General features: G+C 47.1%; 1 protein-coding gene across 1 annotated transcript in view; it reads right to left on the bottom strand.

Annotated features, from left to right (window-relative positions):
* The window catches only part of gabbr2 (gamma-aminobutyric acid (GABA) B receptor, 2), a gene marked incomplete at both ends in the record, with an annotated part of 420,874 nt that overhangs the window by 70,961 nt on the left and 336,195 nt on the right, over positions 1 to 13,718 (bottom strand). Inside the window, 1 exon segment of the mRNA XM_079522984.1 lies at positions 243 to 365. Within this exon segment, the coding sequence (XP_079379110.1) occupies positions 243 to 365 (123 nt within the window).

Below are 13,718 nucleotides of genomic sequence, written 5' to 3'. Positions count from 1 at the left end.
TTCAACATCACCGGCATCATCAACGACGCAACAACATTGGCTCTCAGAAGCGTTGCTACATCAAACAGACAGACAGGGGAGAAGAGAGCTGCATTGCTAGTGTCAGGCCATTTCCCCACGTCCTTCGTCGTTGAGGGGAAGGGAAGCAAGGCCATCTCACTCACACACACACACACACACACACACACACACACACACGCGCGCGCGCGCACATGCTGCGGTCCACACACACACACACTGACCTCCAGGCTGTACTCCTCCACCGTCCTCTTGAGCGGGTCGACGATCTGCCAGCAGATGAGGATGCACAGGTCGATGAGCAGCATGCCCCCCACGATGATCAGCAGCTTCTGGTCCTTGATGATCTGTGGATGGATGGGGAAGGGGAGATGGGGGGGGAAGACATTAAATGGATGAGAAGAGGAGAACGTGTTGCAGGGAAACGGCGAGAACGTGGTAAGCGTTTTGATGTGGCAGATTATCAGCCCCGAAAAGTCTGTCCCGCCAGAGGGAGGGGGGGATGGGGGGGGGGGGTCAAACCCCCAAAACGTTAAAGACATTTAAGCCTCGGACAAAGCCAACTCTTGTCGTGAATAAAAGGTGTTGCCCTTTTTTTTTTTTCTTCTAATTATTTGATCTGCCCAAAACGTTTAATTTCATGATTTGTCACAACAAGAGTTGGCCTTTTGTCCGAGGCTTAAAAAGGTCTTTGAATAAATACTTTTTGAAATGACTATGGGGAATAAATGCATGGGGAATTTTCCTGCGGGCATGTCGTCGTCATGAAAGGGGGCGGGGACTGCGACGCTCTAGAGGACATAATAACCGTGCCGTCGTCTGGGCAGAAAGCTCCTAACTCCATGTGTCTCTTACACCACATACAGCGTCTCACAAGGAGAAGATCTGCAAAATCACGCTTGTAGATCTGCTGTTTTGGACATGTGAGGTTTCCACCCGACAGAGACGATATGGCCCAGATGCTCTCTCTCTCTCTCTCTCTCTCTCTCTCAGTCTCTCAGTCTCTCAGTCCTCTCTCCCTCTCTCTCTCTCTCTCTCTCTCTCTCTCTCTCTCTCTCTCTCTCTCACCCCCTCCCCCCGGCAGCCGGGCGAGCGGCTGGCCTCACCGTGAAATTCATGAGGGGATTGTGTTATTTTGATATGCTGTTCCTTTGATGGCTTTGGCACCGGGAAAATTGAGGCACGCGCACAGACACACACACACACACACACGCGCGCGCGCACGCGCACGCACGCACGCACGCACGCACGCACGCACGCACGCACGCACGCACGCACGCACGCACGCACGCACGCACGTACGCACGCACGCACACGCACGCACACACACGCACATGAAGACAAGAATGAGAGTGTAGAGAGAGACAGAGGACACAAAAACAAAGAGAGTGAGGATAGCCTCGGGACCGCAGGCGTTTTGTTTTCAAAGCCCAGCACGAAAAAAAAACCCTCATATTTCGGGGAAAAAACAATAACAGAGGGGCGTCGCTCTAAATTCAGTGTGGGGGAGGGGGGAGGGGAGGAGAGTGGGGAGGCGGGGCCTCATATAGCATGGTGAACCAATAGGAAGTTGGCGTCGGTTTTCCAGCGCTACTTTGTCCCGCCCCTCTATGTCCAGAAATAGAGAGAGTCGACTAAGGCTCGATTTTGTCGACTAAATGTCTGGGTGGGGAAGTCATCACTCACCAAACACCGCTGAAGTGCCCTTGAGCAAGGCACTGAACCCCCAACTGCTCCCCCTGGAGCTGCTTAGTGGCCAACAGTATAAGACTGTGGTTGTACTGGTCAGCTCCCAGGTTTTAATGTGTGTGTGTGTGTGTGTCTGTGTGTTTCTATGTGCAGGGGCGTTGCTGAAAATGAGCACCTGTGCTCAGCTATACTTCCCTGGGTAAATAAAGAATAAAAAAAAACAATACAAAATCACTAAACTATATAGGAAAACCTCTACTCACTCACTGTCTGCAATGCAGAACCATGTCGGTTCAAACACACTTAACCTTAGAACACTAAACACGGGTGATTTTCACGCGGACAATTATATTTTTGCAATGTTCATAATGATGAATGATGTCTGAGGTGGGCGGGTCTTTCAGTACCTCCATGCTCAGTGACATCATAATGTTGCTGATGTCTGAGATGGGCGGGTCTTTCAGTACCTCCATGCTCAGTGACATCATAATGTTGCTGATGTCTGAGGTGGGCGGGTCCTTTCAGTACCTCCATGCTCAGTGACATCATAATGTTGCTGATGTCTGAGGTGGGCGGGTCTTTCAGTACCTCCATGCTCAGTGACATCATAATGTTGCTGATGTCTGAGGTGGGCGGGTCTTTCAGTACCTCCATGCTCAGTGGACATCATAATGTTTGCTGATGTCTGAGGTGGGCGGGTCTTTCAGTACCTCCATGCTCAGTGACATCATAATGTTGCTGATGTCTGAGGTGGGCGGGTCCTTTCAGTACCTCCATGCTCAGTGACATCATAATGTTGCCTGATGTCTGAGGTGGGCGGGTCTTTCAGTACCTCCATGCTCAGTGACATCATAATGTTGCTGATGTCTGAGGTGGGCGGGTCTTTCAGTACCTCCATGCTCAGTGACATCATAATGTTGCTGATGTCTGAGGTGGACGGGTCTTTCAGTACCTCCATGCTCAGTGACATCATAATGTTGCTGATGTCTGAGGTGGGCGGGTCTTTCAGTACCTCCATGCTCAGTGACATCATAATGTTGCTGATGTCTGAGGTGGGCGGGTCTTTCAGTACCTCCATGCTCAGTGACATCATAATGTTGCTGATGTCTGAGGTGGGCGGGGTCTTTCAGTACCTCCATGCTCAGTGACATCATAATGTTGCTGATGTCTGAGGTGGGCGGGTCTTTCAGTACCTCCATGCTCAGTGACATCATAATGTTGCTGATGTCTGAGGTGGGCGGGTCTTTCAGTACCTCCATGCTCAGTGACATCATAATGTTGCTGATGTCTGAGGTGGGCGGGTCTTTCAGTACCTCCATGCTCAGTGACATCATAATGTTGCTGATGTCTGAGGTGGGCGGGTCTTTCAGTACCTCCATGCTCAGTGACATCATAATGTTGCTGATGTCTGAGGTGGGCGGGTCTTTCAGTACCTCCATGCTCAGTGACATCATAATGTTGCTGATGTCTGAGATGGGCGGGTCTTTCAGTACCTCCATGCTCAGTGACATCATAATGTTGCTGATGTCTGAGGTGGGCGGGTCTTTCAGTACCTCCATGCTCAGTGACATCATAATGTTGCTGATGTCTGAGGTGGGCGGGTCTTTCAGTACCTCCATGCTCAGTGACATCATAATGTTGCTGATGTCTGAGATGGGCGGGTCTTTCAGTACCTCCATGCTCAGTGACATCATAATGTTGCTGATGTCTGAGGTGGGCAGGTCTTTCAGTACCTCCATGCTCAGTGACATCATAGAACGTATAGGTTTGTTTCCCTGCCCACATCCCTGTTTCACCCGTGATTAGTGATAGTGTCATAGAGAAAACCTCCCATACACCCACAATGGACTTCACTGGACCATTCTCACATGTCTTAGGAATGGGTGGACCATTCTCACATGTCTTAGGAATGGGTGGACCATTCTCACATGTCTTAGGAATGGGTGGACCATTCTCACATGTCTTAGGAATGGGTGGACCATTCTCACATGTCTTAGGAATGGGTGGACCAAAGGAGAAGGTCCCAACTTCATTTATCTTTTTTTAGGAATATTTTAAAAATAACATGCACGTTTTTCACCGATTTTTGGCGGGGGAAAAGACATGATGAAATATTAACACAATCAGCGCCGGGATGAGGCTCAAACGCTGAATAAATAATGGACCTTGATATGAAAAGGGTTACAAAAAACACTGAAATAGGACAAAAAAAACGTACAAATTTGAAATAATACGGAGACGAGAGATTATCCCATTTTGGGTGGGAACCCCTTTTGGTGTTAGCATTATGTTGTGCTTTAGCTATTGAAAAATAGCAGATCTACAAGCTCATAGCGCGCCACCTAGTGGCACGTTACGAGCTTGTAGGTTTTTGAAAAATCGAAGAACGAAGAAACATAGCTTTTTCAGAAAACTGTCAGGATGTAGAAGACATTTTTAGAATCTGATCTCAGGTCAAAATGGGTTATGCTGCCCAACTGGGGCTGATATGATGATGTATGGAAGGCCCAACTGGGGCTGATATGGAAGGCCCAACTGGGGCTGATATGATGATGTATGGAAGGCCCAACTGGGGCTGATATGATGATGTATGGAAGGCCCAACTGGGGCTGATATGATGATGTATGGAAGGCTGGGGCTGATATGATGACCCAACTGGGGCTGATATGATGATGCATGGAAGGCCCAACTGGGGCTGATATGATGACCCAACTGGGGCTGATATGATGATGTATGGAAGGCTGATATGATGACCCAACTGGGGCTGATATGATGATGTATGGAAGGCTGATATGATGATGTATGGAAGGCTGATATGATGACCCAACTGGGGCTGATATGATGATGTATGGAAGGCTGATATGATGACCCAACTGGGGCTGATATGATGATGTATGGAAGGCTGATATGATGACCCAACTGGGGCTGATATGATGATGTATGGAAGGCTGATATGATGATGTATGGAAGGCTGATATGATGATGTATGGAAGGTCCAACTGGGGCTGATATGATGACCCAACTGGGGCTGATATGATGACGTATGGAAGGCCCAACTGGGGCTGATATGATGACCCAACTGGGGCTGATATGATGATGTATGGAAGGCTGATATGACGATGTATGGAAGGCTGATATGACGATGTATGGAAGGCCCAACTGGGGCTGATATGATGATGCATGGAAGGCCCAACTGGGGCTGATATGATGATGCATGGAAGGCCCAACTGGGGCTGATATGATGATGTATGGAAGGCCCAACTGGGGCTGATATGATGACCCAACTGGGGCTGATATGATGATGCATGGAAGGCCCAACTGGGGCTGATATGATGATGTATGGAAGGCTGATATGATGATGTATGGAAGGCTGATATGATGATGTATGGAAGGCCCAACTGGGGCTGATATGATGATGTATGGAAGGCTGATATGATGATGTATGGAAGGCCCAACTGGGGCTGATATGATGATGTATGGAAGGCCCAACTGGGGCTGATATGATGATGCATGGAAGGCCCAACTGGGGCTGATATGATGATGTATGGAAGGCCCAACTGGGGCTGATATGATGATGTATGGAAGGCCCAACTGGGGCTGATATGATGATGCATGGAAGGCCCAACTGGGGCTGATATGATGATGTATGGAAGGCCCAACTGGGGCTGATATGATGACCCAACTGGGGCTGATATGATGATGTATGGAAGGCCCAACTGGGGCTGATATGATGACCCAACTGGGGCTGATATGATGATGTATGGAAGACCCAACTGGGGCTGATATGATGACGTATGGAAGGCCCAACTGGGGCTGATATGATGATGTATGGAAGGCCCAACTGGGGCTGATATGATGACGTATGGAAGGCCCAACTGGGGCTGATATGGTGATGTATGGAAGGCCCAACTGGGGCTGATATGATGACCCAACTGGGGCTGATATGATGATGTATGGAAGGCCCAACTGGGGCTGATATGATGATGCATGGAAGGCCCAACTGGGTCTGATATGATGATGTATGGAAGGCCCAACTGGGGCTGATATGATGACGTATGGAAGGCGGCGAAAAATATCATACCTCCATTGTCAAGGAAAATTCCGTCTGATTGATGGATCTAATGTTCTACGCCATCCAAAAATGATGGTGCAATTAGGGTCTCATTTCAGCCAGCCTGGCTCCTCTTTGATTGAGGGAAATGAGACATTATAAGGGGATCGACGGCGGTTCCCATGCATGCCGGGCCAAAAGCAACAAGCCTGCGAAGAATGAATGATCATTTTCTCTGCACTGCAGTGTGAATGGATTCATTTACATTGTGGTGGGGTGTGGAGGGGAAAAAGACTGCGTGAATGGATTCATTTACATTGTGGTGGGGTGTGGAGGGGAAAAAGACTGTGTGAATGGATTCATTTACATTGTGGTGGGGTGTGGAGGGGAAAAAGACTGTGTGAATGGATTCATTTACGTTGTAGTGGGGTGGAGAAAATAAAGAAAGAAATAATTACCGATGCGTGAACGTATGTGAACAGTCACCGAATGACTCATTTAATGACTCGTTTTGTCGTCGATAATTAGTCGAGTGTAAAACGATTGTAATGAGGCCGTCTGTCCGTCTCTCCATGTGGCTCACGTGTCGCGTCACGTGCGTAACGTAATGGGGATTGGCTTGTTTTACATTGTGGAACGGTTGGTTTGGAGCAGGCGAGACAGTGATATAGCACTATGGGGACTTTCACGTAGGAAAGGGGGCTAAAATGAATGTCCCGAACGGTGCATTTGTCCGGAAGAAAGACATAATAACAAGAAGGCATAATGTCAAATACACAAAAGGTGGTACAAATAGAAGAGAGAGGAGAAAGTATAGAGAAACCTTTGCAGCAGATATAAATAGTATATACGTATCATGATATTATCGAAAATAGACTCAATAGAAATCGATTCAAACTGGTGACAATTCAAATTGTGACTAAATTGCAATTTGAAACATGATGCAAAACAACAGAGGTCAGGTAAATAAAAGAGAAGAGAATACAGGATCATTACTTTAAACAATAGATGTTTAAAAATGGTGAAAATTGTACTGTGAACCTAGTGATTCGAATTGTACCGTGAGTGGAATGAGTGTATGCAGTATTGATACTTTTACTTACTAAGTACTAAGTACTTTTACCACCACAGCTACTTAGTGGGCATCAGAATGTGATGTCCAGACTGAGGCCCAGACTGTTCTTCCATTGATTATAGATATGCGGTGCAGTTTGGGCATCAGAATGTGATGTCCAGACTGAGGCCCAGACTGTTCTTCCATTGATTATAGATATGCGGCGCAGTTTGCGGAGCGGCAGGCATCGAACCATGTCAGGCAGACTGAGGGGCAGCCAAGATACGAGTGTGTGTGTGTGTGTGTGTGTGTGTGTGTGTGTGTGTGTGTGTGTGTGTGTGTGTGTGTGTGTGTGTGTGTGTGTGTGTGTGCATGTGCGTGTGCGTGTGTGTGTGTGCACGCGCAAGCATGTGCACGTGCGTGCGTGTGTTGTGTGTGTGAGACGTCAGACAGAGAAGGGGGAGAGGGGCGGTAGATGACTGACAGGCTCTGGCAGCCGTCTCTTTAGAGAAGTGAAGGAGTGAGCGAGAGAGCGAGCGAGAGAGCGAGCGAGAGAGCGAGCGAGAGAGCGAGACGCACCTTGCAGAGCGGAGCCCTTTATCGAACCCGCCACTGTGATTTACGCTCTGCGCGGCACGCTGCTTAGTGTGTTAAAGACAAGGGGGAGGGGGGGAGGAGGAGAGGGGGAGGGGGGCGGAGGAGAGCACCTGCTTTCAAATCACTGTGGAGCGTGCAGTCATTGTCTTGGTTCTAAAAAACATTTCGTGCCAAGGAGCCCTAAATTGATATTGAATTGAAAACCCCAGTCTGAACAGGTTTTGCACCAGGGAGGCCACCACAAAGAGATGATTTAAGCAAACCAAAATAAAAATGCTATCATCTGATATTACATATTTTTGTATTTTCAAAAACACCCCCTCAAGGACCTCTGGGGGTCCTTGATGTCCTTGAGGGGGTCCTTGAGGTCCTAAAGTTCAAAATAAATATAATATAACGTATCGGTATCGCCCGATTTGACCCTACATGTAATCGAAGATCGGTCATAATTTCAATATCATGCATCTCTACTGAGGCCTGAGGCACAGGGACCTGACTGACTATCTGCTTCTATCCTGGGGTGACATTGGTTTCGACTCCGCTCGGGTGGAGGGGGGTTGGGGGGAGGGGGCTCGGGTGGAGGGGGCTCGGGTGGAGGGGGCTCGGTGGAGGGGGCCGTGCAGGGCCAGGGGAGGGAGGGCGCTGAGCGCCAAGGGAACGGCGCAGAGATAATTGGGCTGTGGAGGAGTGTCGTATAAAGCGCTGCTATGGCAGGTTCATCAGAGCCAGACGGATTTGTTTGCCTCAAATATAGGGAGGAAAATGGAGGGGATTTCAGAACAGAATGCATAGGGAACAAAATAGCAAGATATGCTATATCTCCGGGTTACTTCCCCTACGCCTTTTTTAGGAGACCAGAAGCAGGTCGGAGTCTATCTTATCAATAAATGCACCGTAGAATTCCCAGCCCCAGCCAAATGATTGCCATGGCAACACCACACCTGCCATTTGATTACTTAACCAGTCCACTATTCACAGTCAGTTTGCACTCTTCAGACACAGGCAGACAGATACAGAGATGCGGATGCAGAGATCCGTTGTTATAATAATAACGGATATAACGGGTATTGCATACTAGGGTGGAGCATGCATTCCAGATGGTCATTGTTCCCAACTTGCATCGTCCCCAAGTAGGCACAGGACAAGTGGACATGAACACAGCTTCTGGCCTCCATGGTCACTGAACTGAATATTGGAACCTGTGAGTGAGAGAGAGAGTGAGAGTGAGAGTGAGAGTGAGAGTGAGAGAGAGAGAGAGAGAGAGAGAGAGAGAGAGAGAGAGAGAGAGAGAGAGAGAGAGAGAGAGAGAGAGAGAGAGAGAGAGAGAGAGAGAGAGAGAGGGGATGAGAGAGCGAATGAGAGCACCAAGGACGAGAGACATAGAGTAGGAACAAGAGAGAGAGAGCTAGATGGATGAGAGAGGAGCAAATAGCTCTTTTTATCTATGAAGGTTAACCCAGAACCTTCCGTACAGTAGCCTACAGGATACTTGACACAACCCAGGAAGCTCTGGGATGGGTTTCATTACGTTGCCATTACAACCAGAACCACACACTGTGAGCTTGTAGATCTGCTATTTCTGTCCCTTTTATTTGGTTGTTTAAAAAACGTTGTACTTGTAGATGGTGGAGATCTGAAGACCTCAACTCATTTACTGACAACATTGATTCAGTCAGTATGCCAGTGGTTTTCAAACCCCCAAATTAGCCCGTGGACCGTGGACCCCCATTAGAAAATATATGCAAAGGACCCCCCCCCCCCCCCCCCCCCACCATAAGAGAAGAGATCTTTTTTCCCGGCTCTATAGCAGTGATTTTCAACCATTTTAATTTCAAGGACCCCAGGTTTGACCTGAATTAGGCTACGGCCCCCCATTTAATGGCATTTCTATATAGGGACCCCAATGTATATTGTAAAATCAAAGTAGACCCATAAGGGTCCATTTGGTTCCTAATTATCATTTAGCTGGGGACCCCCTGAAACTCTCTCAAGGACCCTAGGGGTACCCGGACCCCACTTTGGGAACCACTGCTGTATGCCACTAACTGCAGAAGAAGCATTATTAAAATACTTGGAATACTTTAGCGGGCTGTAGTTTTCTTTTGGATCACGTGATTTCCGGGTGAATTCGTTTCTAGAATAATGCATAGGTTGGCGAAGAGCGCCATCTAGCGTAAAACACCAGATGACACAGATCTACGTCCATATGGCAGTCAACGTTCTCTTAACAACAGAGCACATGGGAAAAAAGCAAAATAATAAAATCTCAAGACGGAAAATATAATGATGTTTTAGGCCGACCAAGCTGAAGAAATCTAAGATTTGAGCTTACTTTTATGACATTTCTGATATGAGCCCATTCATGTTTATGGAAAATGCTTCTAAACTTGTTTTCTATTGCTAGTTTGATCACTTCAAATATTCTTTCATCTTATCACAACGGATGCGCCAGCATATTTCAAAATATAGGCGCTAGAGTGCCATCAGATATGGCAGATTTTACTCTGAAAAGCCCCGCCTTCCTTTCCTCCCCAAAACCGGGAGGCATAATCTTCCATTCTTACCTCGCGCCGGTCACGCTGAAGGCTAAAGTCTCTCTAGAAGAGTTAATATTCCAAACGAGAGGCATGCTGAAGTCAGAAATGAAGACAGAACATTGCCCATCTGGTCAAAACCATAGAAAGCTCCCTAGATATTAGTTACGAGCCATTCTTTTCGAGCCGCAAACATGGAAGTGAACTGCAGTGCGCACGCGCAAATCAACAAGGAGTACATTGCAGAAGAAGCTAATTTGCTTATTTACATCGCTCAAACATCAGTTTTTTTGTATATATCCTCTCTTCATAATGTAAATAGTATCCTAAGCGGCACACTTTACTACTTATTTAGATGAAAATAAGCGAATTAGCACTAAAACGTCCCAATGAGGGCTTAGGGTAGGGGGAATAGCCAATAATGGGCTTTTGCACAAAATAACCTCTTTGGTGGGGATGTAACAACTACAAATAAAGCCAAGAAATTTGCCTTCTAGTCCAAAATTCTCCTTTAATGCATGAGAGCATGAAGAAAGAAAGAAAGCGAGGAGAGAAGAGGGTTGTTGCTATAAATACAACCAGGCCAGGTTGCAGAGATACGACGCAGGCAGGGAACCTGGTTCCAGTTTACATAAGCAGGTTGGGTCAGACGTGTACGTATCTGTGTCTGACTCTGTTCCAATAAGGGAGTTAATTCTGGAAACGGGGCCTGTGGGTGCCAGCCTGGTTGGTACGGAGGTGATTAACCAATTTTGGGCGGGAACCCCTTTTGGTGTCAGCATTATGTTATGCTTTAGCTATTGAAAAATAGCAGATCTACAAGCTCATAGCTACAACTGAGCTTGTAGGTCTGCTATTTTTGAAAAATCGAAGAACGACTGACATAGAGACAAAGCTTTTTCAGAAAACTGTCAGGATGTAGAAGACATTTTTAGAATCTGATCTCAGGTCAGAATGGGTTAAGCATCGTGTTATCCCACTGGATTAAACGCTTTCACCGTTTCGTCTAGAAATAACACTGCGTCAAATACTGTATATCCAAAGATCACCTGACTTCCTACACCAGTGGTTCCCAAACCTTTTCATGTCAAGGACCCCCAAATGGACACTAATTAGCCCCGCGGACCCCCATTTGAAAGGATATGCCAGGGACCCCCATTTGAAAGGATATGCCAGGGACCCCCCATAAGAGAAGATTTGTACGGCTCTAGCAGCAGTGATTCTCAACCCGTTTCATTTCAAGGACCCCCCAGTTTGACATGCATTAGTCTACGGACCCCCATTTAATGGCATTTCTATCTCTGGGACCCCCAATTTATATTGTAAAATCAATGTCATTTTAACTCTGAGAGTGTACAAATGGAACCAAATGGACCCGTTAGGGTCCATTTGGTTCCATTTGTACACTCTCAGAGTTACAGAGCCATAACGGTCCATTTGGTTCCAAACTATCATTTAGCTGGGGACCCCCTGGAACTCCCTCAGGTACCCCTGGGGGTCCCCGGACCCCACTTTGGGAACCACTGTCCTACAACCACACTTTCTGATTTGAACAATAAGGCTAAAAGGATAAGTCTTAAAAAGACAAAAGAGTGGCCGCCCGCACACACTGAGAGCCAAAGTGACGATTATTTATTAGGAACCAACGTTTAACGCTTGTGAACAATAAGGCCATCACACGGCTAGCACTTCCGATATCAAATGACACTGATCATCCTCTGTATCGCTTCTTTAACCTCATGCCATCTGGACAAAGATACAGAACCTTGCCATGGAAAAAGGTCCGTTTTAGTAGGAGTTTTGTCCCCTCAGCCATCGCGGCATAAAACAAACTGCCCCACCGATGTGTTGTCTTGGTGTTATGTGCTCTGTGTTGTTTTTTATGTGGGTGTTTGAACAGACTGTGAAGACGAATATCCTTCGGGAGTCGGGACAATAAAGATTATTATTATTATTATTATTATCCAACAACCACTAAGTGGCGCGTTTACATATGTTGACTGTTCAGACTCATAATGCATCGTTGTTGTCGAGGAGAAACCTCGTATCTCCACATTTTATTATTTTTGTGTGTTTTTTTTTATTAGTAAATTAAGACCCTACTTGATCACACTGCAGCGTCAGACAGGAGCATGGAAAGGAAAGTAGCAGATCCACAAACTCAAAACGAGTCCAGCTCGTCGATCTGCTACTTTTGACACTTTCGAATTTGAATCGTGAGAAGCAACGGTTTTGGAAATAATGAGGTTTACGCCCGACAGAGACAACAAGCGTGTACTGAGGGATAAAACAAAAAGTAACAAAACAAAAGTATAAAACAAGTGAGAGGAATATTTTTTCATGGGTAAAAAATAAATAAAATAAATGTTTCGGTCACAGTTGGCAGTCACGGTATCTCGTCAATTATACGTGGAATGTGTGGAAAAGATCTGTGCAGTCTGCTGTCCGAAAAATGCAGCAGTTTGCAGGGACATTTAATCGGTGTCCACTGCTGTCCAGCACCAGCAACAAACTGGATGTGTGCAACTGCAACCCAGAGCTATTGAAGGAGAGTTGCGTCATCTCCATTCACATTCACCAGGTCTCTCTCTCACACACACACACACACACACACACACACACACACACCGCTATTAGCGAATAGTGACAAAGCACAAAGCAAGTGTATGGAATGCACTGGAGTCTGGGCATTTGTCACTATTTAGAGTTACATGAACCACGTGACCGGCGCTGTTTTCTGCCCCCCTCAATGGCGCAACTCTCAATAGAAGGCTCTGGCGCAACCCATTGTTCTTCTGAACAACAAGCTAACAATGCATTACATCACATTCATTTAGCTCTGGCTCTCACGAGTATAGGACACACACACACGCACGGACGCACACACACGCACACAGACGCACACACACGCACGCGCAGGTCTTTCAAAAGGTAATGCGAGGGGCCTTCCTGGATAAGAAACATCTGTCATGGACTCGTGGTATGGAGTCTGGTGCAGCGCAGCCAGTCACGGAGACAAATCTATCCATATTAATGAACAGAAACCAATGAATTATTTACAGTGGCTTTGCCGCTCGTCAAAAGATTCTTCCGGACGGCCGCGGTGCATGTGGGGACAGATGCTGCAGTCTGCAGGGACCACACACACACGCACACAGGCACGCGCACGCACACACACGCACACACGCACACACACATGCACGTGCACACGCACACACACAGGCACGCACGCACACGCGCACGCACACACGCACACACACACACAGCGACAGCCATATGTTTTAGAATCCATAAAACCTGCCCATTGCTGAGGCAGCTTACTTTGCACATTCTTGTTTGGGTGATTCTGGTATCGGGGTATACTCAGAGAACATGAGAATACCAACTAAGGCAGAGACAACGGTCCAGATGTCAAAGTATGAGAGACTAAGGGCCGATTCATACTCCTAGTTTAGAGCCGAATAAAAGTCGGTTCGGCTCTGTTGAGCCTACAATGTGACGTCATTTTAGGTTCGGGGGGGGGCGGGTACCGTCCTAAAGTCGGCTCTTCGGTGCTACTGAAAATTTCTGACGAGCCGAAATCATTTCGGCACTACAGCGCCGAAACAGCGGTAAAATAGGAGTATGAATCGGCCCTTACAATACAACAGTAATGGAAACGTCCAGTCTTAGACTGTTGGAATGTCCAACCAACAGTCATAGAAAGAATGTGAATCCCTATTCTCCTTCAAAACCGCTCTCAAAGAGCACTTCGCCGCTTACAGGTGGTTGCAAC

This window comes from Electrona antarctica (assembly GCF_951216825.1).
Source record: "Electrona antarctica genome assembly, chromosome: 15".
Lineage (NCBI taxonomy): Eukaryota > Metazoa > Chordata > Actinopteri > Myctophiformes > Myctophidae > Electrona > Electrona antarctica.
Note: the sequence above shows the minus strand (reverse complement) of the source record. Positions and strands in the feature narration are given on the sequence as shown.